Raw genomic sequence first — 27,591 nt, 5'->3', positions numbered from 1 at the left:
ACCTCAGTGCAGAAACAATGCCTTGTCATTAGGGGAATATAGCTATTTTAATGGCCACACTGGGATTAGGACTTCTATTTTTGCCTGGTCTAGCAGATGCCCTCAACTATATGTCTGTCACAACAAAGCCAGGTAAAACAAAATAAGACCAAAACAAAATCAAGAACGAAAAAACAAACAAAAGCAGGTTGTCCCAGAAAAAACTGTTGCAGATCCATTCTGCAATACTCTGGTGTGCAGATCCCATTTATAAAGTGTAACATAAAAAGAGGAAAATATATTCCTCTACAACATGGACTTAAAGTTTAGAGTAGTACTCAGCTCTGACATCATGAGGATTCTGGGATGAAAAAATTAGAGGGAGCATTGGAGGGACTTAAGTGTTTGTGACAGTAAAACATTTTTTTTTAAGATTTTATTTTATTTATTTGACAGAGAGAGAGACAGCCAGCGAGAGAGGGAATACAAGCAGGGGAAGTGGGAGAGGAAGAAGCAGGCTCCCAGAGGAGCAGGGAGCCCGATGCGGGGCTCGATCCCAGAACCCTGGGATCATGCCCTGAGCCTAAGGCAGATGCTTAATGACTGAGCCATCCAGGCACCCCTGTGACAGTAAAACTTAATGTGGCAACAACACCTGGAAAAATCATGTAAAAACCACCAAAATTCAGGACTTGGGAAATACCCCTTGAGGATTTCTAGAATTAAAGGGGCTGGTAAAGTTAGGTTATTAGCTTTGAAGGGATAAGAAATTGTGAATTTCCACAATGTCAGCAAATACTAACAGTTAACTGAATGTCAAATTACTTTTTAAAATAGAAAAAAATAATATATAAGTCCATAGTACATTTTGTTATGTTTCTCATTACCTAACCATCATTTATTGCCTCATTAAGACAGGGCATAATCAATGTCTGCTTCCAGACAGCAAAATGGGGGGGGAGTAAAGGTAGTCCACACACTTCTTAAAATCCTTGGTCAAGAAATGTTCACATCATTTCCACTCACATTTGATTGACTGGAATTCAATCACCGTTTATTGAAAATATGGTCTGTTCACAAGCTGGGACAACTGGATATCCACATGCAGAAGAATAAAGTTGTCTCAGCAGACCAGGAATAGAGCAAAACTTCCTTGACTTGATAAAGAACATCTACAAAAACTCTATAGCTAACATCATACTTAATAGTGAGGAACTTAGATTAACCATTAAGATCAGGAAAAAGCCAAGAATATTCTCTCTCACCACTCCTTTTCAACACTGTACTGGAATTCCCAGTTAATGCATTAAGACCAGGAAAGAATATAAAAGGAATACAAATTGGGAAGAAGAATAAAACTGCCTTTATTTGCAGGTGACATGATTGTCTATATAGAAAACCTGGAAGAATAGACTAACACTCTTGGAAGTAGTAAGTGATACTAGCAAGGTTAGAGGATAGGGTTAATATACAAAAGTCAATTGTTTTCCTATATACCAGCAATGAACAAGTGAAGCTTGAAATTAAAAACACGATACCTTTTATATTAGCACCCCCAAAAATGAAGTATACAAGTATAAATCTAACAAACATGTAGAAGACCTCTGTGAGGAAAACTACAAAACTCTGATGAATGAACTCACAGAAGAACTAAATAAATGGAGAGATAGTCCATGTTCATGGATAGGAAGACTCAATATTATCAAGATGTCAGTCCTTCCCAACCTGGTCTACAGATTCAATGCAATCCCAATCAAAATCCCAGCAAGTTATTTTATGGATATTGACAAGATGATACTAAAGTTTATATGAAGAGGCAAAAGACCCAAAATAGCTAACTCAATATTGAAGGAAAAGAACAGAGTTAGAGGACTGATATTACCTGACTTCAAGACTTATTATAAAGTTACAGTAATCAAGATGGTGTGATATTGACAAAAAATTGGACAAATAGATCAATGGAACAGAACAGAGAGTCCAGAAATGTACAGACATAAATACAGTCAATCTTTGGCAAAGGGACAAAGGCACATAATGGAGCAAAGATAGTCTTTTCAACAAATGGTGCTGGAAAAAATGAACATGCCTGTGCAAGAAACTGAATTTAGACACAGACCTCACACCCTTCAAAAATTAATTCGAAATGGATCACAGAGCTAACTATAAAAAGGAAAACTATAAAACTCCTAGAAGATAACATAGGAGAAAACTTGATGACTTTAAGTGTAATAATGACTTTTTAACACAGCTTTATTGAGATATAGCTGACATATTAAAAACTGCATATATTTAATATACACAATTTGGTTAGTTTGAACATATGCATACACTCGTGAAACCATCATCACAAAGTAATAGCACATTTATCTCCTCCAGAAGTTTACTTGTGCCCCGTTGTTGTTATTGTTATTGTTGTTGTAAGAACACATAACACAAGATCTACCTTCTTAACTAAATTTTAAGTACACAATACTGTATTGTTAATTATAGGCATTATGTTGTACCATTCTCTAGGGCATATTCATCTTGCACAATTGAAGCTTTATACATCCTCAACAACTCCCCATTTCTCCCTCCCCCCAACCCCTGGCAACCACCACTCTGTTCTCTGCATCTATGAGTTTGAAAATTTTAGATTATCACATATATGTGGAATCTATCACAGTCATGATGTGGAATCATGTGGTATTTGTCCTTCTGACTGCCTTATTTCACTTAGTATAATGTCCTACAGGTTCATCCATGTTGTCACAAATGGCAGGATTTCCTTCTCTTTTAATGCTGAATAATGTACAATTCTAGATATACAATATTTTCTTTATTACCCATTTGTCAATGGACATTTGGGTTGTTTCCATATCTTAGATATTGTGAATAATGCTGCAATAAATAAGACAGAATGGAAATCCTTTTGAGATCCTGATTTCAATTTTTTTGGATGTACACCAGATACAGAATTGCTAGATGATATGATAATATATGTATATATATATATATATATATATGTATATGTATATGGAGAGAGAGATATTTATGTATGTGTTTATGTATGTATCTATGTATTTATGTATGTTTTAGGAACCTCCATACTGTATTCTATAGTGGCTGCACCATTTTACATTGCCACCAATGATGTGTGTTCCAATTTCTTCAAATCCTTACTAATTTATTAACACTTGTGACTTTTTTTTTTATAAAGCCATCCTAACAGATATGAGGTTAATATCTCATTTTGGTTTTGATTTGCATCTCCCTGGTGGTTATTGATGTTGGGTACCTATTCATATAACTGTATGCCATTTGTATGTCTTTTTTTTATTTTTTAAATTCTTTATTTAAATTCAATTTAATTGACATATACTGTATTATTAGTTTCAGGGATAGAATTTAGTGATTCATCAGTTGCATATAACACCCAGTGCTCATTACATCAAGTGCCCTCCTTAATGCTCATCACCCAATTATCCCTCCCCCCACCTACCTCCCCTCCAGCAACCCTCTTTGTTTTTTACAGTTAAGAGTCTCACTGGCTACTCCTGACTGCACATTCCTAGCTTTCTTTTTTGTTGTTGCTTTTGCTAGTTCATTGTCACTTCCTGTATCTCAATATTAAAATGTCCCAGAGTTCAATCTTTGAACTTCTTCCCTTACTACATAGACTACCTATATTCCTTAGTGATCTCATCAAGTCTCATGGCTTTAAATATCATCTATACCTTGATGAGTCTCAAATTTCTACCTCTAATCTGGATCTCTCTCAAAAATCCCAGGTTCATATACCCAACTGCCTACTTTTCATCTCTATGTGTTTATATAAAACATATCTCAAAAATTCAACATGTTCTAACCTGAGCTCCTGAGATTCCCCCTAAAACCCACTCTTCCCAGTCTTCACCCATCTTAATAAATGATTACTCAGTTGCTCAGCTTCAGAATCATCATTGATCCCTCTTTTTCTCTTACTTTATATTCAATTCATCTACAACATCCATTGGTTCTACCTCCAAAATATATGCCAAAGCTGGACACTTATCACCATATCCACAGCTAACACCTTAGTCCAAGCCACTATCATCTCTTACCTAGACCATTGATTGCTTCCTACCTCCAAAATTTTCTCCCTGTTTTCATTCTTGTTTCCCTAGGGTCCATTCTCTTCACAGTAGCCAGTTTTATCCCTTAAAAACATGTCATATCATGCTGATCCCCTTGTCAAAATCCTCTAATGACTTCCCATAACCTTTAGAATAGTACCCAAACTTCTTTCCATGGCCTACAATATCTCATAAGATCTGGTCCCTAGCTACTACTTTAAACTCACGTCCAACCATTCTCCCTTTGCTTGCTCCCTTTGAGCCACACCAGCCTCCTTGCTATTTCTTGAACAAGCCAAGCATATCTCTACCCAAGGAGCTCTGCATTTGTTGTTGCCACTGCCTATAATGTTTTTCCCTAAGATAGCTTCATGGTCCATTCTCTCATTTCATTCAGGAACTTGCTCAGAGTGAATTTCTCTGATTATCCAATCTAAAACTGTATTTGTATTCCCCCTTTGAATATCCTTTATCCCCATACTTTGTTTTATTTTTCTCCATAGCATTTATCATAATTAAATATTTTATTGCATATTTTATATATTGACTTTCTTATTATCTGTTTCCCTCCATTCTTAGATGTAAGCTCCACGAGGATTCTATTCTATATATTCCCAACAACTAGAAATAGTCCCTGCCACATAATAGATTGCTCAATAAATATTTGCTGAATATATAAATGCCTCTGGAACCCTGAGGTGTTTTTTTGTTGTTGGTTATATAAATCATATGAGTTTACACCATAATTTAAAATCTGGGCAGAGTTATTATGCTTTATGCTTCTATCACTGACCAAACAGACTTAGAAGCACGCCATTAAAAATCTTTAGACTATTTTGTTGGGAGATAATATTTTGTGTTGGTGAAGGTAAAAGTGTCCCACACAGTGTTTTCCCCCCTATTCTGCCATCTCAAGCAGGTGGAAAGCTAATTGTACACTACCACACTGGAACATAATACTAAAAAAAAGCTGTAGGTTTGCTAAGATTTATACAGTTTGGAATTTTAAAGAAGCTTCCACAAAATTCTGTACATTCACCACAAAGACAGGGCTTCTTTTTTCTCAAGCGAATATAAGATGCCGAGCCAATAAATGAAAGTTTGAAGATGTATAGTTTTGCTGGGGCTACCATAATAAAATACTACAGACTGGGTGGCTTAAACAACAGAAATTTATTTTCTTACAGTTCCAGAAGCTGGAAGTCCGAGACCAAGGTGTCAGCAGGTTTGGTTTCTCCTGAGGCCTCTTTCTTGGCTCAATGGCCACCTTATTGCTATGTCCTCATATGGTCTTTCCTCTGTAGGCATGTATGTTTGGTATCTGTCTCTATTCAAATTTGCACTTGGTATAAGGGCACTCGTAGGAATGGGTTAAGGCCCAATCCAATAGCCTCATTTTAACTTAATCACTTCTTTGAATGCCCTGTATCCAAATATAATCATATTCTGAGATACCAGAGGTTAGGGTTTCAACATGTGAATTTGGGGACAACTCACCCCATAACAGTGGATTATCATGGAAAAGAGAGCGTTACAATGAACCCCTATCATATTTCCAGGAACTCCACCAAAGGACATGTTTCCAAGTTGTTTTATAGTTCATTGTGAAGTGAAACCTAGAGTGGTCAAATTTCACTTTGTTAAGGAAATCTGGGGAGTTTGACACTCAACTGTTTTTACTTATTATAATATACCCTTTTATGAACTCATGGATGGTGACATGGTGATGACTGGATATAAGTCTATCAAAGATGTCTATATAATGTCCCAAAACCAAAGCATATGAGTAGCCTGCTTTACCACAGCATTTATTTACCCATCTGGAATTTGCTTTACTGTTTCTGTGACTACTGCCTTTACTGTAAGTGGTGTGGTAGGTTGAATAAAGCCCCTCCACAAATATGTCAATGTCCTGATCCCTGGAACCTATCAGTATGTTACCTTACATGGCAAAAAGCTCCTTTGCTAATGTAATTAAATTAAGGCTCTTGAGATGGAAAGATTAATTATCCTGGATTATGCAGATGGACCAATGTAAGTACAGGATCCTTAAAAGAGGGAGACAAGAAAGTAAAAGAGAGAAGACAGCGATGCAGCAATGGAATCAAAGGTTAGAGTAATGCAAGGAAAGGGCCATCAGCCAAGCAATGCAGGCAGACTATAGAAGCTCAAAAAAGGCAAGGAAATGGATTCTCATCTCGCAACCTGCAGAGGAACCAGCCCTGCTGATACCTTCATTTTAGCCCAGTAAGACTAATTTTGGACTTTTGACTTACAGAGCACTAAGATAATAAAGTCATATTTGTAGTAATTTGTTATGGGAGCAATAAAAAGAAACTCAGTCAAAAGCTTTTAAAGGAGACAACATTATATACTGAAAATAAAGGGCCAAATCACTAAGAGGATGTGACAATTATGAACATATGCACAAAACATCGGATTTCCAAAATACATTTAAAAATCTCAGAATCGACAGGAGAAATGGACAGTTTTAGAGTAATAGTTAAAAATATCAGTAACCCCACTTTCAATAATGTAGAAAACCAGACAGAAGATCAATAAAGAAATAGAAGACTTGAATAACACTATAGACTAACTGTATCTAACAGACATATACAAAATATGCCATCCAACAATAGCAGAATACACATTTTTCTCAAGTACACATGGAACATCCTCCAGAATGTTATACCACAAAACAAGTCTTAATACTTTTTAAAAGGTGAAATCATACAAAATACCATTTCTGATCAAACTGGAATGAAACTAAAGGTCAATAATAGAAGAAAAATCGGGAACTTCACAAATATGTGAATACACACTCTTCAACAACCAACAGGCCAAAGAAGAAATCATAAAGGAAATTGGAAAATAACCAAGGAAGTGAAAATTAAAACAAAACATACCAATACCTATGGGATGCAGCAAAAGCAGTGCTATAGTTCTAATTACTTACATTAAAAAAAGAAGAAAGATCTCAAACCAACAACTAAACCATATACCTTAAGGAATTAGAAAAAGAATACCAAATGAATCCCAGAGCCAATAGATAGGAGAAAGTAATAAACATAGAGAATAGAAGAACAATAGAGAAAATCAATGAAACTAAAACTTAGTTCTTCAAAAGATCAACAAATTTGACAAACCTGTAGCTAGATTAACTAAGAAAAAAAAGAGAAGACTAAAATTACTAAAATCAAAAATGAAAATGGAAGCCTTACCAATTTCACCGAAATAAAAAGCATTATAAAAGGATACTATGAACAACTGTATACAAAGCAAATTGGATAATCTAGGGGAATGAACACACTCAAACAAAAAACAAACACGACCTAAGACTGAATCATGAAAAAATAGAAAATGTGCATAAACCTATGTTTAGTAGAAAGATTAAATAAGTATCAAAAACCTCCTCCTTACCAAAAAAAAAAAAAATCACGCTGGGCCAGATACCTTCACTACTAAATTAACAGTAAAAGGAGAATTACAGTAAGCCTTCCCAAATTTTTCCAAAAAAATGGAGAAGGGACCATTTCCTAACATTCCAATAGGCCAGCATTACCCTGGTACCTAAGTCTGAAAAAAATACTGCAAGAAAAGAAAATTATAGTCAAATATGTTTTATAATGCTGATGCAAAATTCTCCAACAAAATGCTAAAAAAGCAAATTCAGCAGCATATTTTTTTAAAGATTTTATTTATTTATTTGACACAGAGAGACAGCCAGTGAGAGAGGGAACACAAGCAGGGGGAGCGGGAGAGGAAGAAGCAGGTTCATAGCAGAGGAGCCTGATGTGGGGCTTGATCCCATAACGCTGGGATCACGCCCTGAGCCGAAGGCAGACGCTTAACCGCTGTGCCACCCAGGCACCCCTCAGCAGCATATTTAATGAATTCTACACCACGGCCAATTTGGGTTTACTTCTAGAATTTAAGGATGATTCAACATATAAAAATCAATCATATTGCAACACACCATATTAACAAAATGAAGGCAAGAAACATATCATCATCTCAATTCATGTAGAAATAGCACTTGACAAAATTCAACACCCTTTCATCAAAACACTCAACAATCCAGGAATAGAAGGAAACTTCCTCAACACAATAAAGGCCATATATGAAAAGCCCACATCTAAAGATCATATTCAATAGTGAAAGACTGAAAGCTTTTTCCTTAGGATAGAGAACAAGACAAGTATGTCCACATTCCCCACTTCTATTCAATGTAGTATTGAAGGTTTCAGCTGTACCAATAAGGCAAGACAAAGAAATAAAAGACATCTAAATTGTAATGGAAGACATAAAATGATCTGTGCTCGCAGATGGCATGGCATATATGTAGAAAACCCCGAAGTTCTGCAAAAAAAACCTTAGAACTAATTAACGAATTCAGCAAAGTTTCAGCATTCAAAATCAACACACAAAATGGGTTGCATTTCTATACCGTAACAATGAACAATGTAAAAAAAAGGTATTAAGAAAGCCATTTCATTTACAATAGCATCAAAAGAATATAATACATAAGAACACAATGTAGTAGGCCAAAGACTATACACTGAAATCTACAAAACATTGCTGAAAGAAATTTAAAGACATAAATATACGGAAACACATCTCGTGCTCATCAACTGCAATATTCCACACTGTTAAGATGTCAACACTACCCAAAGTGATCTGTAAGATCCACTGCAATCCCTATCAAAATCCCAATGATAGGGGTGCCTAGGTGACTCAGTTGGTTAAGAGTCCAATTCTTGATTTAGGCTTAAGTCATGATCTCAGAGTTGTAAAATCAAGCCCTGAGCTTGACTCTGAGCTCAGCTCCGATTCTGTTTGTCCCTCCCCTTCTCCCTCTGCCCCTCCCCTTGCTGGTGGGGGGGAGCTGTCACTCTCTATAAAATAAAAAAATAGAATCTTTAAAAAAAATCCCAATGATATATTCTGCAGAAATAGAAAAACCTATCTTAAAGTCATATAGAATCTTAAGGGATCTGAAATTAACAAAATAATCTTGAAAAAGAAAAAAAGTTGGCACTCACTCTTCCTAATTTCAAAGTAAAGGTATTCTGGCACCAATTCCAATGTATGTGTGTGGGAGGGGCTCCAAAACCACTAAGAGATGCTTGGACACCAGCAGGGTGCCCTACAATTCAACCCAATTCTGGTACTAATAGCATGAGAGCTCACAAGTTAAGCGCTCGGTCCTACAGGACTGCACCTGCCCCCTCACCTTTGAATGACAGTCTCAAATCCAGATTACCATTTCTGCTTCCCACTGACAGGCTATAGATGGGAGGTTCCAATGACCCCCTCCTTAAGTCTGATTAATTTGCTAGGGAAGCTCACAAAACTCACAGAAACATTTTATCTATTGGATTAGCATTCGTTAATAAAAAAAATATATGACTCAGGAATAGCCAGATGGAAGAAATGCATAGGGCAAAGTATGGGGAATGGGTGCGGAGCTTGCATGCTCTCTCCCAGCGTTCCAGTCTCCCAGAATCTTCATGTGTTCACCAATACAGAAGCTCTCTGAACCCTGTCCTTCTGGGTCTTTATGGAATTTTTATTAGGCAGGCATGATTGATTAAATTATTGGCCACTGGGGACTGATTCAACTTCCAGGCCCTTCCCCTTCCAGGAAGTAGAGGTGGGATGGGGCGGTGGGGGGTTGGACTGAAAGTTCTAACCCTCGAATCACACGGCTGGTTCCTCTCGAAACCAGCCACTATCCTTAGGTGCTCTCCAAAAGTCACCTTATTCACATAAACCCAGTTGTGGTAAAAAGGTACTTGTTATGAATAATATGACACCCATTTCATGTTAAAGGCTCTAAAGTGTATTTGAGGAACTGAGGACAAGAGACCAAATATTATGACAAAAGATGCCCCCATTGCTTTTTTAATTTTTTTTAAAGATTTTATTTATTTATGTGACAGAGAGACAGCCAGCGAGAGGGGGAACACAGCAGGGGAATGGGAGAGGAAGAAGCAGGCTCCCAGTGGAGGAGCCCGATGTGGGGCTCGATCCTGGAACACTGGGATCACGCCCTGAGCTGAAGGCAGACGCTTAACGACTGCGCAACCCAGGCGCCCCCCCCCCCGCCCCCCCGGGCCCATTGCTTTTATCACTCAGGAAATTCTAAGGGCTTTGGGAGCTTTGAGCCAGGAATCATGGATAAAGACCAAATACGTATTTCTTATAATCCACAATATCTACAGAACTTCCTATAATAACTTCAGTAATCTAAACAGTATGGTACTGGCATAAAAACCGACATATAAACCAGTGAAATAGAACAGAGATGCCAGAAATCAACCTTTGTATATATGGCCAAATAATTTCTGACTAGACTATCAAGACCATTCAATGGGGAACAGATATTCTTTTCAAGAAATGGTGCTGGAAAAACTGGAAATCATATGCAAAATAATAAATTTGGACCCTTACCTTACACAATATACAAAAATTAACTCAAAATCGATCAAAGACAACTTAAGAGCTAAAGCTTTGACACTTTTAGAAGAAAAAATAGGGGAAAACTTCATGACATTAGGTTTGGCAATGATTTCTTGGATATGACACCAAAAACGTAAGAAAAAAATAGATAAATTGGACTTCATCAAAATTAGAATCTTTGGCACATCAAAAGATCCTTTGAAGAGAGTGAAAACACAACCCACAGAGTGGGAGAAAAAATCTTCTGAATCATAAATATGATAAGGGGTTAATATCAAAAATATATAAAGAACTCCTAAAACTCAACAATGACAACAAAAAGACCAAACAACCCTATTTTAAGGGTTTATTTTTAAGGGCCAAACCCTTGAATAAGAACTTTTTCAAAGAAAATATATAAATGGCCAATAAGAACATGAAAGGACAATCAACATCTTTAGTCATTAGGGAAATACAAAGTGAAACCGTGAGATTCCACTTCACACACATTAAGATGGGTATTATCAAACCACTGAAAGCAACAAATGATGGCAAGGATGTGGAGAACTTAAAACCCACGTGTATTGCTGGTAGGAATGTAAAATGGTGCAGCTGCTTTGGAAAACAGTATGGTGGTTCCTCAAAAAATTAAACACATAATTAACATATGATGTAACAATTCCACTTCTTGTTATATACCCAAACCAACTGAAAGCGGGGACTCAGATATTTGTACAACCAGTGTTCTTAGCAGCATTATTCACAATTGCCAAAGAGTGCAAACAACCAAAATATACACAGAGATGAATGGATAAACAGAATGTGGTATATATTTTGAAATATTATTCAGTCTTACAAAGAAATGAAATTTTGACATAAGGATGAACTTTGAAAAACACTAAGCTATGTGAAACAGCCAGACAGAAAGTAACAAATATTGTATGATTTCACTTTTGTGATGTATTTAGAGTTGGCAACTTTATAGAGACAAAAAATAGAATAGTGCTCATAAGTGGCTGACCAGGAGTGGGTAGTGAGGAGTGGGAAGTTACTGTTTAATGGATAGAGAGTTTCAGTTTGGGGTGACAAAAAAAGTACTGGAGATGGACAGAGGTGATGGTTGAACCACAATGTGGATGTACTTACGGCCAATGAACTGTACACATAAAATTGGCTAAAATGGCAAATTTTATGTTATGTATATTTTACCACAATTTAAAAAACAGAAATGTACAACACAAAAGGTGAACACTAATGTACACTAGAGACTGTAGTTAACAATAATGTAGCAATATTCATTAATCAACTGTAACAAATATATCACATTAATGCAAAATGCTAATAATATGGGAAACTGTGTGGGGAAAGGGTGGTGGGAGAGAAATAGTATATGGGAGCTTTCTGTACTTTCTGCTTTTTTGTAAACCTAAAACTGCTCTAAAACAGTAAAGTAATTTTTTTAAGCCAATATTATTGCATTTTTGGTTTGTCATTTCTTGTTTTTTTTTTCTGGTGCATTTTAAAAGCCAAATGCATAAAGCTATAATTAAAGATCTGTGTTAATGGTACACAATGTATAAAGATCTAATTTGTGACAATAACAACATAAAGAGGGAACCAGAGTTGTAAAGGAGCAGAGTTTTATAGACTATTGAAACTAAGTTGATATTCGTTCAAACTTGGGTGTTATACACTTAAGATATTAATTATAATTGCCAGAGTAGTCATACACTTAAGATATTAATTATAATTGCCAGAGTAGTCACTAAGAAAGAAAAACTAAAAACATACAGAAAAAAGAAATAAGAAGCAAAACAAAATGGTACACTAGAGAAAATGCCAAATTGCTTTGCACAGTGGCTGTACCCTTCTACATTCTCACCAGAATGTACAAGGGTTCCAGTTTCTCTACATCCTTGCCAACTAGTGCTATTATTCACTTTTTAAAGAATTATAGCTATTTACTGGGTATGAATTGATATCACTGTGGTTTTGATTTGAATCATTATTGATTATTTGAATATCTTCTCTGGAGAAATATCTATTCAAATCCTTCACATATTTTTTAATTGTTTTATTTGTCTTTTTTATTGAATGGTAAGAGTTCATTTTATATTCTGGGTACTAGACCCATATCATATATATAATTTGCAAATACCTTCTCCTATGCTATGAGTCATCTTTTTACTTTAGTGACAGCATCACCTGAAACATGTTGCTATGTTTAAAGGCAAACTGAGTAAGCCTAATAGCTTTGCTCTAAAAAAGTGCTGAAGGAAAATACTTTGGAAAACAGTATTCACTATATTAATTCAGTATTCAATATATTCATAACAGTATTCACATATTAATATTCATTATGTTATATTCATTATATTAACCACTACCCTGGTATTGGTATGGTAAAGCCAATACTTAAGTTACTCAAGATATCCATGCCACTGATTTATTGAATCCTTGCAACTCCAGGATATTCTGATACATTTAATTTTTGGGACAATGATGCCAGAACAAAAGTATGTATTTCAGAGAAATCTGATCAACCAAAATTGACGTTTTGCTTTAATCACAATAGAAACCTATCTGTATATGCTTCTAGTTATGACTGGTAAAAAAAAACCCATATTTTATAGTCTGTGTAACAAAAAGGCTGGCTCCATTTTTTGATTTTTGACTACTGTCAGCTTTTAAGCTTCACCCCTCCTCCTATTCTGCCCCACATATAAATAAGTTAATAACTTCCCCTTGTGTCCCTTGTCTTTAGAAAAGTTTAGTAATCTTACTGTGAAATCATCATTTATTACACTAATTATTGATGATTTATATTAATGACTTATATAATTATCTGAACAGTATCTCCACACATTTGAAACAATTAAAATAACAAAATATCTTATAACTCATAATAGTAAACTCTCAAATTTATTAGCACTATGAGAAATCTTATCTTTTCTTTGCATACCAGGGATTTGTGAATCTTAAGTTCATGCAAAAAATTCTTTTTCTTTTCAGACTTTTCCATAGTCCCCAGAAAGCTGTTAAGAAGCATTTAGCTGCTTACAAATTGAGTTGTATTTTCTTTTTCTTTTTTTTTAAGATTCTATTTATTTATTTGAGAGAGAGAGAGAGGAGGGGCAGAGGGAGAGAAAGAGAATCTGGAGCACACTCCATACTGAGCACAGAGCCCAATGCAAGGCTTGATCCTATGACCCTGTGAGCATGACCTGAGCTGAAATCAACAGTCAGGCGCTTAACTGACTGAGCCACCCAGGCACCCCTGAATTGTATTTTCTTAAAGGGGAAATTCATATTCCTCATCTGATTCTTTTCTGAGTTAACAGAACTTATATATGTTCTTCAGTGTTAGTAAAATTTTAATTACAACAAAGTGATACCACTTTGCATCTATCAGATTGGCAGATATGTTTAAATATGCAAATACTCAGAACTGTTAATAGGTTCTCTCATATACAGGGACTCTCATATACTGATAGTGTGTAAAATGACATAATCCCTTTCTAAGGAGATTTCAAATGTCTATTAAAATGAAAAGTACCTAGGACCCAGAAGTCTACACAGAATCACCCAGAGAAACAAAAATGATATTGCAATACATGAAATTTGATACAGCACTAAGAAGAAAGACATAGATACATACTTAGATGGAAAAATCTCTAAATCATACTATTGCAAAAATGTTAAAGAATATACATATACTATGATAAAATTTAATACTTTAAAAAATCCTCAGGATACTTGCATACCTTCGTATGTAAGCAATGTATACAAAAGTTCTAGAAACTGACAATATGTGTTGCCTCTAGGAAGGAGACTGGGACTGGAGATACACTCAAAGAGGTCTTTATTTATGATGTTTAATTTTCTGAAACCAGAGTGTATTAAGATATTGCACGATTAGAGGTTTGAGGGACCAAGTAAATATCTATCCTCTTCCCCTACCCATACTCTAGATAGAATGAGTAAAAATAATAAAGTAGGGAGTGATGTCAGCAACACAGATGCACAGGGCTTTCTAGTGCTCAACCACCTCAGAAATACCAACTTGAATAACTATCCATGCACAAAATACCTTCAAAAGAGCCAAGGATTCCAGCTGAGGGATGACAGCACCTGGGTGAAGCACAGAAATAAGAAAAGATGTATTGAGGGGAGTAGGAAAGATAGATTCACATTAACTCCATCACCTCTCCCCCAAGACCCAGTAGCCCAGCATGGAGAGATACCCTTCCCATGGGAAATGGAGAGTGAAGTGAGTGCCCAATTTCACCAGACTCCAGAGCCAGACTGTCCCAGCACAAGGTCAACTCTTGTGGCCCTAAGTGGCTCTCTGCAGGCTCCCACAAACCCAGGCCCCCAGCTCATTGCAGTGCCTTCCAGATCCACAGCTTTAGGCACCTCCCATGATACCCGGCTCTCAATCAGCTCCTACAAACCCAGGCTCCTGGTTCTCCTCAGTGTCTATCAGCTCCAGCATGCCCAAGTGTCTCCCATAGCTCCAGACAGCTTCTAGAGCACCAGACTCCTAGCAGGCTCCCACAAGCCCCAGCCTCTGACTCATCCTGGTGCCTGCCAACTCCTGTGGCTTCAGGTGGCTTCTGTGGCACCAGGATCCCAGAGGGTTCTTATGAACCTAGGCTTCTAGCTCACCCTGGCAAAAACCAGCCCAAATGGTCTGGGGTGCCATCTGTGGGGCCATGCTCATAGCAGGCTCCTGCACATCTAGGTTCCTGGCTTACCACAGCGTTGGCTTGCTCCTGAGGCCGTGAATGGCTCTGTGGCCCAGGCTTTCAGCATATCCTCATGTTTGCCAGTTCCCACAGCCCCAGGTGGTTTCTGTCACCTCAGGCAACCAATCAGCTACTATGAATTCAGGCTTCCAGCTGGGCCCAGTACCAGGCTGGGTACTGCAGACCCAGGCTTTTGACCCACCCCAGTACCAAGCTAGCTCCTGTAGCCCTAGTCCCCCAGCCCACTGCAGTGTCAGACTAGCCCCTACAGACCTAAACTCCAGGCCAGTTCTTATGGACCCAGGCTCTTAGCCTGCCCCAGCACCAAGCCAGCCTCTGTGGTCCAGCTTCAAGGATAACTCCCACATAACCAGGTGCCTGGCCTTCCCCAGCACCAGAGCAGCCACAATCGCCCCAGCCTCCAGGCTGGCTCCTACGAAACCAGGCTCACAGCTTCCCCTAGTACACGCCTGGACCCTGTGGACTGAGACATCAGGCCAACTCCTGTGGTTCTTGGTGCCTATTAGGCGCCAGTCAACCTAGGCTCCAGACCTGCCTCCTTGGACCCAGGCACCAGGTGGATCGCAATATACACAAGCATGAGGCTTGCCCACTTGCTGACCCAGACACCAGACCTGCCCACTGTCCAGCAGAAAGCCCACCATGGACACTACTGGATAGCCCACCCAGAATCTCTAGATGAGCTGTTTAATGATGAGCTTTGGCTGCAGAAGCAGTCTATAAAGACTAGAAGAGGTTCTAATTCCTCAAATGTGCAGGCACTAAAACAAGGCCACAGGGATCATGAATAATCAAGGAAACATGACTTCACCAAAGGAAACTAATAAAACTCCAATGACTCTACAGAAACAGATCTGTGAACTGTCTAAGAATTCAGAATAATCCTCTTATATTCAATGAACTACATGAAAACACAGACAAGTAAATGAAATTAGAGAAAAATAAACAAAATGGGAAGTTCAATAAAGATATAGAAACCATTAAGAAAAAAGCAGAAATCCTAGAGTTGAAGAAAACATTAAATGAACTGAAGAATTCAAAAGACAGCTTCAACAGCAGACTCAACCAAGCAGAATTAGGAAATAAGAAGACATCTGAAGGTCATTTGAAATCTTTCAGTAAAAAGCAAAAAGAAAGAATAATGAAATAAGGTGAAGAAATACTACATGAATTATGGGATACCATTAAAAAAAATCTCTGCATTACTGGAGTCCCAGAAGAGTGGGAGAAAGGAGAAGAAAGCTTATTTAAAGAAATGACTAAGAATTTACCAAATTTGGGGAGAGATTTGGACATACAAGTTGATGAAGGTCATAGGCCAGTCCCAAATGTCAACCTAAAACAAGCTTTTCTAAGACACATTATAATAAAACTGTCTAAAATTCAAGGGCACTTTGTCATTGTCAAAGACAAAAAGAGAATCTTAAAACCAGCGAAGATAAGAAGATTGTAACTTATAAGGGAACCTCCATAATGCTATCAATGGATTTCTCAGTGGAAATCTTGTAGGCCAAGAGAGAGTGGGGTGATATATTCAAAGCGCTGAAAGAAAAAAACCCTGACAACCAAGAATACATTACTCAGCAAAGTTGTCTTTCATAAATGAGAGATAAATAAATTTCCCAAAAAAACCCCCCAAAAGCTGAGGCAGTTCATCACTAGATCTACCTTACAAGAAATGATGAAAGGATTCATCACTCAGTTCTTTAATTTCTTAAAGGATTCTATTTTTTTTTAAGATTTCATTTATTTATTTGTCAGAGAGAGAGAGAAAGCACAAGCAGGGGGAGCAGCAGGCAGAGGGAGAAGCAGGCTCCCTGCTGAGCAAGGACCCTAAGATCATGACCTGAGCCAAAGGCAGATGCTTAACTGACTGAGCCACCCAGGCATACCTAAGGATTCAATTTTTTAAGCTGAAGATAACAGGAAGAAAACCTGAAAATTCCCAAGTAAGTGGAAATTAAGCAACATCCTCCTGAACAACCCATGGATCAAAAATAAAACCAAAAGGTAAATTAAAAAAAAATCTTGAAACAATGTAACACCAAACAACACACCAAAACTTGCAGGATGTAACAAAAACATGTCTAAGAGGGAGATTTGTAGTAACAAATGCTTGTGCACTGTTGGTGCAGCCACTATAGAAAACAGTATGGAAGTTCCTCAAAGAATTAAAAATGTAACTACCATATGATCTAGCAATCCCACTTCTTTAGATATATATCTGAAGGAAATAAAATCACTATCTCAAAGAGACATCTTTACCTCCATGTTCACTGTAGCATTATTCACATGGAAACAACCTAAGTGTCCATTGACAGATGAATGGATAATGAAAATGTGGTGTATATACAAAAGAATATTATTCAGCCATAAAAATTAGCTCCCTTTAGGGACAGTAATAATGGACCTTGAGGGCATTATGCCATGTGAAATAAGCCAGACAAAGACAAATAATGTATGTTCTTACTTATATGTGGAATCTAAAAAAAAGAAAAAAACACACAACTCATAGAAATAGAGAATAGCATGGTGGTTGCCAGGGGCTGAGAAGGGGTGAGATGAGATATTGGTCAAAGGATACAAACTTCCACCTATAAGATAAATAAGTTCTGGTGATCTGATGTACCACAAGGTGACTATAACTAACAATACTGTATTACATATATGAACATTGTTAAGAGAGTAAATCTTAAATGTTATCACCACAAAAAAATGGTAATCATGTGATGGAATGGTGGTATTAACTAACCTTATAGTGGTAATCATTTCACAATATATATGTGTATCAAATCATGATGTTATACAACTTAAATTTACATATGTTATATGTCAATAATCTCTCTACAAAGCTGGGGAATAAAAGAATCTTTGCTACTGACAAATTTGATACAGATGAATGTGACTTAGAATTTTGGACAATAGTGCTCCTAAAAATAAGTCCAAGAGTTTGCTAAAATATCCCACCCAATTAGAAACTGGGGGTCTATTTCAATGTACACATGAAAATGTATATTATGGAAAAGCAAAGTAGGACACAGCCCTTTGTGGTAAGGCAAACTTCCAAAGAGAAAGGGAAGATGAAAAAATAAGAGTGAATAAGGATGAGGGCAGAGAAACGTCACGGTTGTCCTTCTTTTTTTTTTTTAATAACAATTTTTTATTGTGTTATGTTAGTCACCATACAGTACATCCTTAGTTTTTGATGTAGTGTTCCATGATTCATTATTTGCGTATAACACCCAGTGCTCCATGCAATATGTGCCCTCCTTACTACCCATCACCGGCCTATCCCAGTCCCCCACCCACCTCCCCTCTGAAGCCCTCAGTTTGTTTCCCAGAGTCCATAGTGCCTCATGGTTCATTCCCCCTTCTGTTACCCCCCTTCATTCTTCCCTTCCTTCTCCTACCGATCTTCCTATTTCTTATGTTCCACAAATGAGTGAAACCATATTATAATTGTCTTTCCCTGCTTGACTTATTTTACTTAGTATAATCTCCTCCAGTCCCGTCCATGTTGCTGCAAATGTTGGGTAATTGTTCTTTCTGATGGCTGAGTAATATTCCATTCTAATTAAGTTCCTACCACGTGGAAGGATACATCAAAAGTGGAAAATAAGCATTAATCTCTAACACCATGCTTAAATAAAATATTTTAAAAATTAAACTGTCCCTTTTCTTCAGGGAAGATGAAAGCTTTGGTGACTTTGAGTGCAGCGTTTCAGTATAGAAAAGAGAAAGAAATTAGACTGCAATCATGTGAGCACTGAGTAGAAGATGAGAAAGCAGAAAAAAAAAACAATGTAGAAATATAGAAAACACTGTTGTGAAAGGGTAGAGAAAGATAGGTTGGTAGGTGGAAAAGTGTGTGGAGTTAGAGTTGAAGAAATGATTATTCTTTTTCATATATATAGGAAAATGAATATATATATATATTTATATATAAGTGTGTATATATATATATATATATATATTCCCATGCAGATACAGAGGAACCTATAGATAGAGAGGGATTAAAAATAGTAAAAGTAGAGCAGAGATCATCAGGAAGGTAAAATCTCTAAGAAGAAAACATTGACAGAATTGAAAGGAGAAACAGACAGTTCTACAATAATAGCTGAAGACTTCCAACATCACACTCAATGAGTAGAACATTTGGTGAGAATATCAAAAAGGCAACAGAGGGTTGCAGCAGGGTTATTAATCAACTAGACCTATCAGACATATACTGAATACTCCACAAAACAACTGCAAAATACACATTTTTCTCAGGTGTACATGGAACATTCTCCAGACATGTTAGGACACAAAACAAGTCTCAATAAGCTTAAAAATGATTGAAATGGTATGAAGTATCCTTATTGACTACAACAGATGAAGCTAATAACCAATAACAGAAGGAAAACTGGGAAATTAACAAATGTGGAAATTAAACAACATACTCTTAAACAGCCAGTGGGTCAAAAAAGAAGTTACAGGGAAATCAGAAGATACTTAGACATGAATGAAAATGAGGTTGGCCAAGTTATTTAATCAATCAGTATCTCAGCTTTCCGCCATGTAAAAATGTGGATGGGAGACCTACTCCATAGGGATGTCTTAGGAATTAAATGAATTAATACAAGTAAAGCACACAGGATGGTATCTGGCACACTGTAAGCACTTAATAATGTATAAATATTAATAATCATTATTATTATACATAATCAAAAGTTCAGGCTTTGGAGTTCAGACATTCTCAAAGCCCAAGCTTCCCCCTCTATGCTGTCTCTAAACACAAGCTCCAATTTACTAAAAAGACTCCAAAGCATAATATAAAGACACAAATCTAAAATAGAGGAGTAAATAAAAAACTTTGGAAATGCAGAAGAGGCTATTAATTCCAACATGGAGACAAGGAGGATAAGCATGTCAGGGAAGACTTCAAAACAACCTGGCAGTTGAGCTGAGTTTAAAAAGAATGAGTAGTGGGGCACCTGGGTGGCACAGCGGTTAAGCGTCTGCCTTCGGCTCAGGGCGTGATCCCAGCGTTCTGGGATCGAGCCCCACGTCAGGCTCTTCCGCTATGAGCCTGCTTCTTCCTCTCCCACTCCCCTTGCTTGTGTTCCCTCTCTCGCTGGCTGTCTCTATCTCTGTCGAATAAATAAATAAAATCTTTTAAAAAAATAAATAAATAAATAAAAAGAATGAGTAGTATGCCCAAAAGCAAAAAAGAAAAAAAAAGGTTGTAAAAGCATTGCAGAATGAGTGAACAGCCTAAGCAACCACACAAAAGCAGGGAAGAGCATAAAAATAGTCAGGAAACAATAGCCCACTGTGGCCTCAATGTAGGTCCCGTGGTGGGATATAATGGGAAAAATGGAAAGGTGCTGAAGGATACAGAAAAGCCTTGCTAGGGAATCTGGTGATATTGTATAGATGAATTCCCACTGAAAATTCCTCTTTTAAAATTGAGGGTATGGTAAAGGGTCAGTGTGTGCTAACAGCCCAGGTGTGTTGTAGGAAGATTAGTTGCTTTATTTCATGACAGGGAAGATGAGAAATCCATCCTGATTTTTACTCCCAGGTAGCAACATTTTAAGAGAAGTGCTATCGAATCAGCCTTCATACTACATGGAGTTGCCTGAATTATTATTCCAGGAAAGGAGTAAAACAAGGGTTTTGACTTCAAGCACACCCCAGGAACAATTTGGGAAACAACTGTCTCCCAAAACTCCCACCTAAGGAGAGACCATCCCCTTCTTGCTTTGACACAAATACCTGCATAGCCCACACCGATGGAAAATTCCATAGCTGACTGTGTGCTCCATAGGGCATTTGAGACACAGAGTATTTCCAAAGGGTCTGGTCCAATTGCATTGTGAAGACCCCTAACTCTGAAATTAGTACACATAGCTGGAATTCCAGGGGATTAAAAAACAAATTATAAACAGATGCCTGAGTGGCTCAGTAGGTTGAGTATCCAACTCTTGACCTCAGCCCAGGTCTTGATCTCAGGGTTGTGAGTCCAAGCCCTATGGTGGGCTCCACGCTGGGTGCAGAGCGTACTTTAAAAAACAAATCACAAAGAACTTCAAAAATCATCTAAGCTATAACTGCACATTGCAAAACCCTACTTTTTTCACCCTTTAGTGCATATGTGTGGCCAGTTGTCCTTCATTTTAAATCCCAGATGTATAAAAGATAGGTTCAGAACTGGCCTTCATATAAATTAAACTAAGCATGGTTTCTAAAACTAGGAACACATGAAACCTTGTTGAGATTTTTCAGTTTAGGCCTTTCCCTCAATACATAAATTAGGAACGAGGAAGTTCAAAGAAAGACTAGTATTTGTACACTGATCCTAATATCTCTATTTCCCAATTCTTGGCAGTAAAGGAAAGGGGACAATAACAGCAAAGGAGGCAGAGGTAACCCCAGATCCCAATCTATACTCCGGCATTCTGTGCCAGTAACTTCTAGCCAGAACCTAGCTTTCATTAAGTATAAACAGGAGGACCTGAAGCAGTATCGACAACATGGCTTTGGGTCTGTAAACTGCACAAATAGATAGGAGTTAGGGGAATTAGTTTCTTCCTAACTACACACCCCTAAAGGACTTTGGAATCCTGTAGCCATCTGAGTTCAGCTTGCTGAACTCTGACCAAAAGGGATCAGCACAAACAAGGTGCTACCACCAAGGATAGGTGCAAATTACCAAGCCCAAAGCATTGGCCAGCAAACAAAAGCAAGGATGAAAGTAAACAGTCACCAAGGCAGGACAAATGAGACTATCCACGAAAAAGCTTCTACAGTTGGTCTCCAGGAAGACCTGCCTCAGAGGCCCAGGACTACAGGGAATGAAGCAGTAAACCTGGTACCTTGATGGGGGTACCTAGAGTTTGAGGGCACAGTGGGGCTAAGTCCTTTCAGAACCATACTTCCATGGATTTGCTGAATGGGGGTGAGAACCAGGAATCCTTCTGGGAGTTAAAAACCTTCAAGATATCCTAATGAGAAATCCTATGTTAAAGGGTGAACCCAAGTTCTGTGACTCAGACTGGAATGAAAGAATCTGTGTTCTCTTTCTCCTAGGTCTGTGTCCTCACCCCTTTCCCCAGATCTACCCAGATGTCATCTAGTAGCACAGTCCTGTCTTCTCATGTAGAGTGAGTCCATTCCTTGAACATGTTGAAACCAAAGGATCTATCAATGTGAACTTGTTTTGTTTGTACCCTCCTACACACACAGACAATGTTCTTTATCATCTTTGTGGTACTTGTGCTTTATCCTTCTGACTAGACTTCAGCTGAAGAACTAGGACAATGTTTTCACCAGTTTTAGCATGCAACTTTATTAACATGTAAATAAAGTCTCAAACAAATACACTTATGTCAATATAAAGCACAGAAATATAGCTCACTCAGAATGAATAGGTTCATTATCAGGTAATGTTGCAGAAATATTAAAAATATCTCCATTTATAGAGCACAATAAAAAGCAACAAACATTCAAGTTCTCATGATCATTTGGTATCCATAAAGTTGCCTCCTTCAATCAATACAAATAACATAAATATTGAACTTACAATTATAATGTGCATGGCTTCATACTACAACACCAAAAAGATTGTTCACGGTTTTATGAGAACATACAGCTGTTCAGAGTTTGAGTATTAATCGTATAACTTTATCTCTCACCTCAGGATCACTGTGATCTGCTAAGTCTTGGAGTTTCTGACCAAACTCTTTTGCTTCCTGGAATATGGAAATAAGCTCAGATTTAGTGAACTCTTCCTTAGTAAACAGCTTCGCCTTCTTTTTGAATTGGAAATTTATATTCTCAAATATTTCAATGATATTAAGAATATTGGCCTTTGACTCATTCTTGTTAAAGGGCGCAACCAATGAGGATAGTACTTTGGCACTAATCAGTTCTCTTGTATTGGCTTGATTTTTAGACAAGCGCAAAAATACTTTTAAAACATAAAATTTGGTTTTGACACTTCCCTTGTTTAACAAGGTAAGAAAATCTGGAATGTAATTAGCAATTATACGGTGATCCTCAAACTTCACACTCAGGTTAACCAATAATTTTAGTCCAGCCAGTTGCACAGGGGAGTTCAATGGACAAGAGATTATGTCCTTACAAACTTGATGTATGTATGACTCTGCTGGTTGTGGTTCTTCAGAAGACTCAGAGTTATCATCTACCATATTTAAAGCTCTAGGGTGTTCTGTAACATTGGGATTATTGACCAAGTTTTCAATCATAACAGTAATACCTACATCATGAATTATATCTTGGGTAAATGGATAAGCAGGACTGATGCCCATTATCATAGTAGCTATTTCATGAATAAAAGGATCCTTAGTTAACTTAAGTAGGGCAACGAGTTTATCAAACTCTTTAGGCTCTAAACTAAAGTTACGTGATTTACAGCGGCAGGCTCTTGGATTGGGCCCATACTTTTCCCTATACCTAACCTGGTTTTTGATCTCAGCTAAGGTTTGGAAGTAAGGCCCATCATAGGGTGGGATCTTGGTCAGAGGCCGAATGCCCAGAGGAGTTTCAATCAAGGTCTCAACCAGAGTCCAGTTCCCTGGAGGCAAAGATTGCTCTCCTCCCTCTATTGGGACGAGGACACTATATCTGGCCCTTGACCATGCTGCTGCTTTTTGTTTTATAGTGAGTTCTGGTTTGGGTATGGGCTTGGGCTTTTCCTGGATCTTAGGCGGAGGCTTATAAACTTGAGAAGGAGTCTCCTCTTCTGGCCAGAACCAGGATCCTACACTAGGCTCTTCTCCGGTCCAGAACCAGGAGCAGACATTTTCTTCATCCTCATCACTGGATTCGATTATAATACCAGCTCTATCCCCAGCCCCAGCCCTGACTTTGATGCCGTCCTCTCTCTTTCTCTGGGGCCTGGACTCAATAATGGCCTTGGCAAAGTACCTGATATTGGCTTCACTTCCAGGACCAGCCTTGACTTCGTACTTGGTCACTGCACTGACCCTGGCCATAGGTATCACCTTTGACTTGGCCTCAGGCACTATACCAGGTTCTGCCATGGATTCTGCCTTAGTCTCAGTCATGACTCTTAGTCATAGCTTCCATCTTGCCCACATCCCTTGTCATAGCCACGGCCTCAGTGTAGGTTACTGTCTGTGTCCTGGCCACTGCTCCAACTCCAGCATTGGCCTGGGTCACTGGTCCTGTTTTCAGTTCTGCCTCAGCCACTGCCTTGGCCTGGATCTTAGCTTTGGCTCTAATATTGGCAGGGCCACTGATTCCAGCTTTTAGGGCAGCCGCAGGCTCTGCTCTGCCCCTGCCTTAGCCTCAGAGCCAGTCATGATCCAAGTTAAAGCCAAGGCCAAGTTATACACCCCAACCCCATCTCAACCTTGACTGAAGGTCTGTCCCAGGTTGGTGTTTTCATACAAAGTCCATTCATCACTCGGCCCCCTTTCCAACTACAGGCTCTGCCAATGATATAAACAACGTGCAGAGGAAGCTCACTCAGGTAAGGGAAGAATAGCTGTGTGCCTGAACGCAGCCCTGTGGAGGGTTGTGGTCTTCAGCCACTCCAAGGCCACCAGATCTGCCACTGAAGTTGGACCTAGGGGTGGAGGAAGGAAATGGGGCTTTGAGTCTCTTTCAATTTATTTCCTATGTTGATTAGCACAGAGAGACAGGAGAGTATGGACATTCAGTACTAAGTGGGAGAGGCAGATAATTATCAAACTCTCTACTCATTTTGCACTCTCAACAAAACTGCAGGTGCTACTAATCTTCTTTCCAGACACAAGACAGGAATATGGAGACTGGGAAAGTTTAATGGAAGTGAGAGAGACTAAGGAATCCCTAGACTGGCTCTTTATCCCTGCTGGACTACTACTTCATCTTACACGTCTACTAGGGAAGTCTCCATACTCATACCAAATTTCACTCATCTGGAGTAATTTTCTCCTCCTTTCCTTGCTTCCAATGTTGACAAGCCCTACAGCAGACCTACAGGCAGATCTATGGACAAATAAACAAATAGGATATGCAAACTGACCTCTTGGTAGAAAGACCTTGGTCCCTGGTCCCTGTATTTGTAGTCTGAATAGTGTTTCCCTCCTTCTGTCCCATACCACCATTGCCCTAATTCAGGACTGATCCTCCTTCTCCCTGCTGCCCACCATTTTACTGCTCAGTGACTGCCCTTACACTTCTCTATTTAAAATAGGCCTGGGTGAGGCATAAGAATAAGAAAACCAAGTGGGAAATCAGAAAAACAAGTGTTACTCCTCTATACTCCCAAAGCTTTCAAAGACTCCCAACTAAATCAGCAGAGGACAAAAGACGGGTTAGTAAACTGGCAAAACAAAAGAGAATAGAATTCCCAAGTCTCAATCCTCTCCTGTCCATCTACCCTCACACCAATCCTAACAGACACAGGGCATGTTTCTCTTCTTCATTATTTCCTAGGTTCAAGTTTGGTTACCATTTGCAAACTTTCTCAACAACTGAGTTCCACAGACCTGGGAATGGGTCTATACCCAGAGATTCACAAATGCAGAGATAAAGAAATAAATCAAGACACAGGAGACAATGGAGACTGAGTCCTTGGTAGAGATCAGCACCTGGGGCACTAATCCTTTCTGGTAACAGGTACCTGTTTGCCAAAATTTTCTGCAGCCCTTTCTTCCTCCCTCTCCCTCCAAGTTCCTCTGCTCCATTCCAAAAGCCTGATAATCCTCCTGCACAGACAACTCAAACATCCCTGCAAGACAACGGTGGTGGTAGTAGAGATGGAATGCTGAGACAAGCCATGGAAGTTGGCTGAAATCAATGAAAAGTATTATCTCCAAATTTCATCTAAGCTTTTATGTTTCCTTCCTCTCCCTAAAACCTATCATTTTCTGCAACACAACAGGAGTAAGGGAGGACTGTTTGGAAAGCATGCAGAAAGGAGATCTGAAGTTTCCCCCAGACTCCTGCCTGTTCTCGTCTTAGCCATCCACCAATTCCAAGCACTGCCCACACCGCAGAAATCAGGGCAAGTTTCCTTTTCTCATCCCCTCCCTTTGAGGTCCATGGCCTTTTACAAATCTTTACAGAAACATGCTGTACCGAAAACTTAGGAACAGACCTAAACATATAAACGGATGATACACACTCAAGGACCAAACGAAAACACAGTGGGAGAGACTTGGTTATTAATGGTCAGACTAGTAACCAGGACATGAGACCATTTTCGAATTCAGGGCCTTGATTATCAAACACAACTTCTTTTTACACTCTCCCTCCCAGGGCTCCCCTGACAACTGTTCTCACCAAAAGCAGCAGCCCCTCCTCCTATTACATAAACCGCCATTTCCCCGCTAGAAGCCGCTACTATACTCCTTTACCTCCCCAAACACGGTCGGAGGTGAGTAGTGTCTGGAAATCAAGCTAGCAAGATCATTTTAAATTTATAGTTGCGTGCCACTCAAATTACCCCTGTCCACCTCTCCCTCTCACCGCCCGCGCCCCACACCAGATCACGTATCCCACATTCCTCTGACACCCATATCCACATTCCCAAGCGACGCCCGCCTTCTCACTGACCTGCTCTGCTTGGATCAGAGGCAGTTTTCTTATCTCCTTGCCTGAAGGGGTGCCGTACCCTACAGAAAGAGGGACGGACAGTCAGATGGACGCGAGCGCACGAGACAATGGCGGCGACTGTGTTTGGGGATTGGCCCGGCGCCGGGGATTTAGGCCGCTATACCTGCTTTATCAGATTAAAGGCCGTAACTGGCAAACAATTGCTACTTTTTGGTATTCCCTTCCTCCCGTCCCCAAAGCTCCTCAGGGACCCACGCCTAGCGGCTAATTAACAGCTACCTTTTCCTCCGCAGACCTTGCTTCGCCACGTCCCGGGTACCCAAATCGGCAGCGGGAGGAGCTAGAGCGCAGTGAAGGGGATCCGGCCCTAGGCAGGCGGAGTGATACCAAGCTTTGCACCGCGCCAGCCCGCCCTCTGTCGGTGAGCTGAACCCCAGCGTTTTCTTATCCCGGTAAGGGTTGGGGCGACATCTGAACATAGGCGAAGCAGCGCGATACAGAGAAAAGCAAACCAATATCAAAGGGTCTCAGCATTAGTTGCCCTCTTTTAGGATCTCCCCCAACCAAGCCTACATTTTTTTTTCTTCTTGAAATGAAACGCACGCGGCTATGGGTTGGTGACGTCGCTGACTCCGCTCTGGCCCCGATCATGCGGAAGGATACCGCAGTGTCGTGTTAACACGTTCATTTCTCCAAAGTCCTAGGCCTACTAAATAGGCGGGTTGAGGGGGGGA

At 39.0% G+C, this 27,591-nt stretch overlaps 1 protein-coding gene across 3 annotated transcripts in view; it reads right to left on the bottom strand.

Annotated features, from left to right (window-relative positions):
• ARMCX5 (armadillo repeat containing X-linked 5) overlaps positions 1-27,223 on the bottom strand; it is a 102,899-nt gene extending 75,676 nt beyond the window's left edge. For 2 of the 3 annotated variants that reach the window (XM_034653568.1, XM_034653569.1), the window contains exons 1-3: positions 27,137-27,223; positions 26,858-26,916; positions 22,963-24,881 (exon numbers count right to left, since the gene is read on the bottom strand). In XM_034653568.1, the coding sequence (XP_034509459.1) occupies positions 22,963-24,357 (1,395 nt within the window). In that variant the 5' untranslated portion in view covers positions 24,358-24,881; positions 26,858-26,916; positions 27,137-27,223. Of the gene's footprint in view, positions 1-14,604; positions 14,646-22,962; positions 24,882-26,857; positions 26,917-27,136 lie in introns of all 3 variants that reach the window. The other variant, XM_034653570.1, reaches the window with a different exon arrangement.
• Positions 27,224-27,591: the final 368 nt, after the last annotated feature.

The sequence above is a fragment of the Ailuropoda melanoleuca genome, unplaced genomic scaffold (assembly GCF_002007445.2).
Source record: "Ailuropoda melanoleuca isolate Jingjing unplaced genomic scaffold, ASM200744v2 unplaced-scaffold9825, whole genome shotgun sequence".
Lineage (NCBI taxonomy): Eukaryota > Metazoa > Chordata > Mammalia > Carnivora > Ursidae > Ailuropoda > Ailuropoda melanoleuca.
The sequence above is the reverse complement of the archived record's forward strand: the minus strand, read 5'-3'. Positions and strand labels throughout refer to the sequence as shown.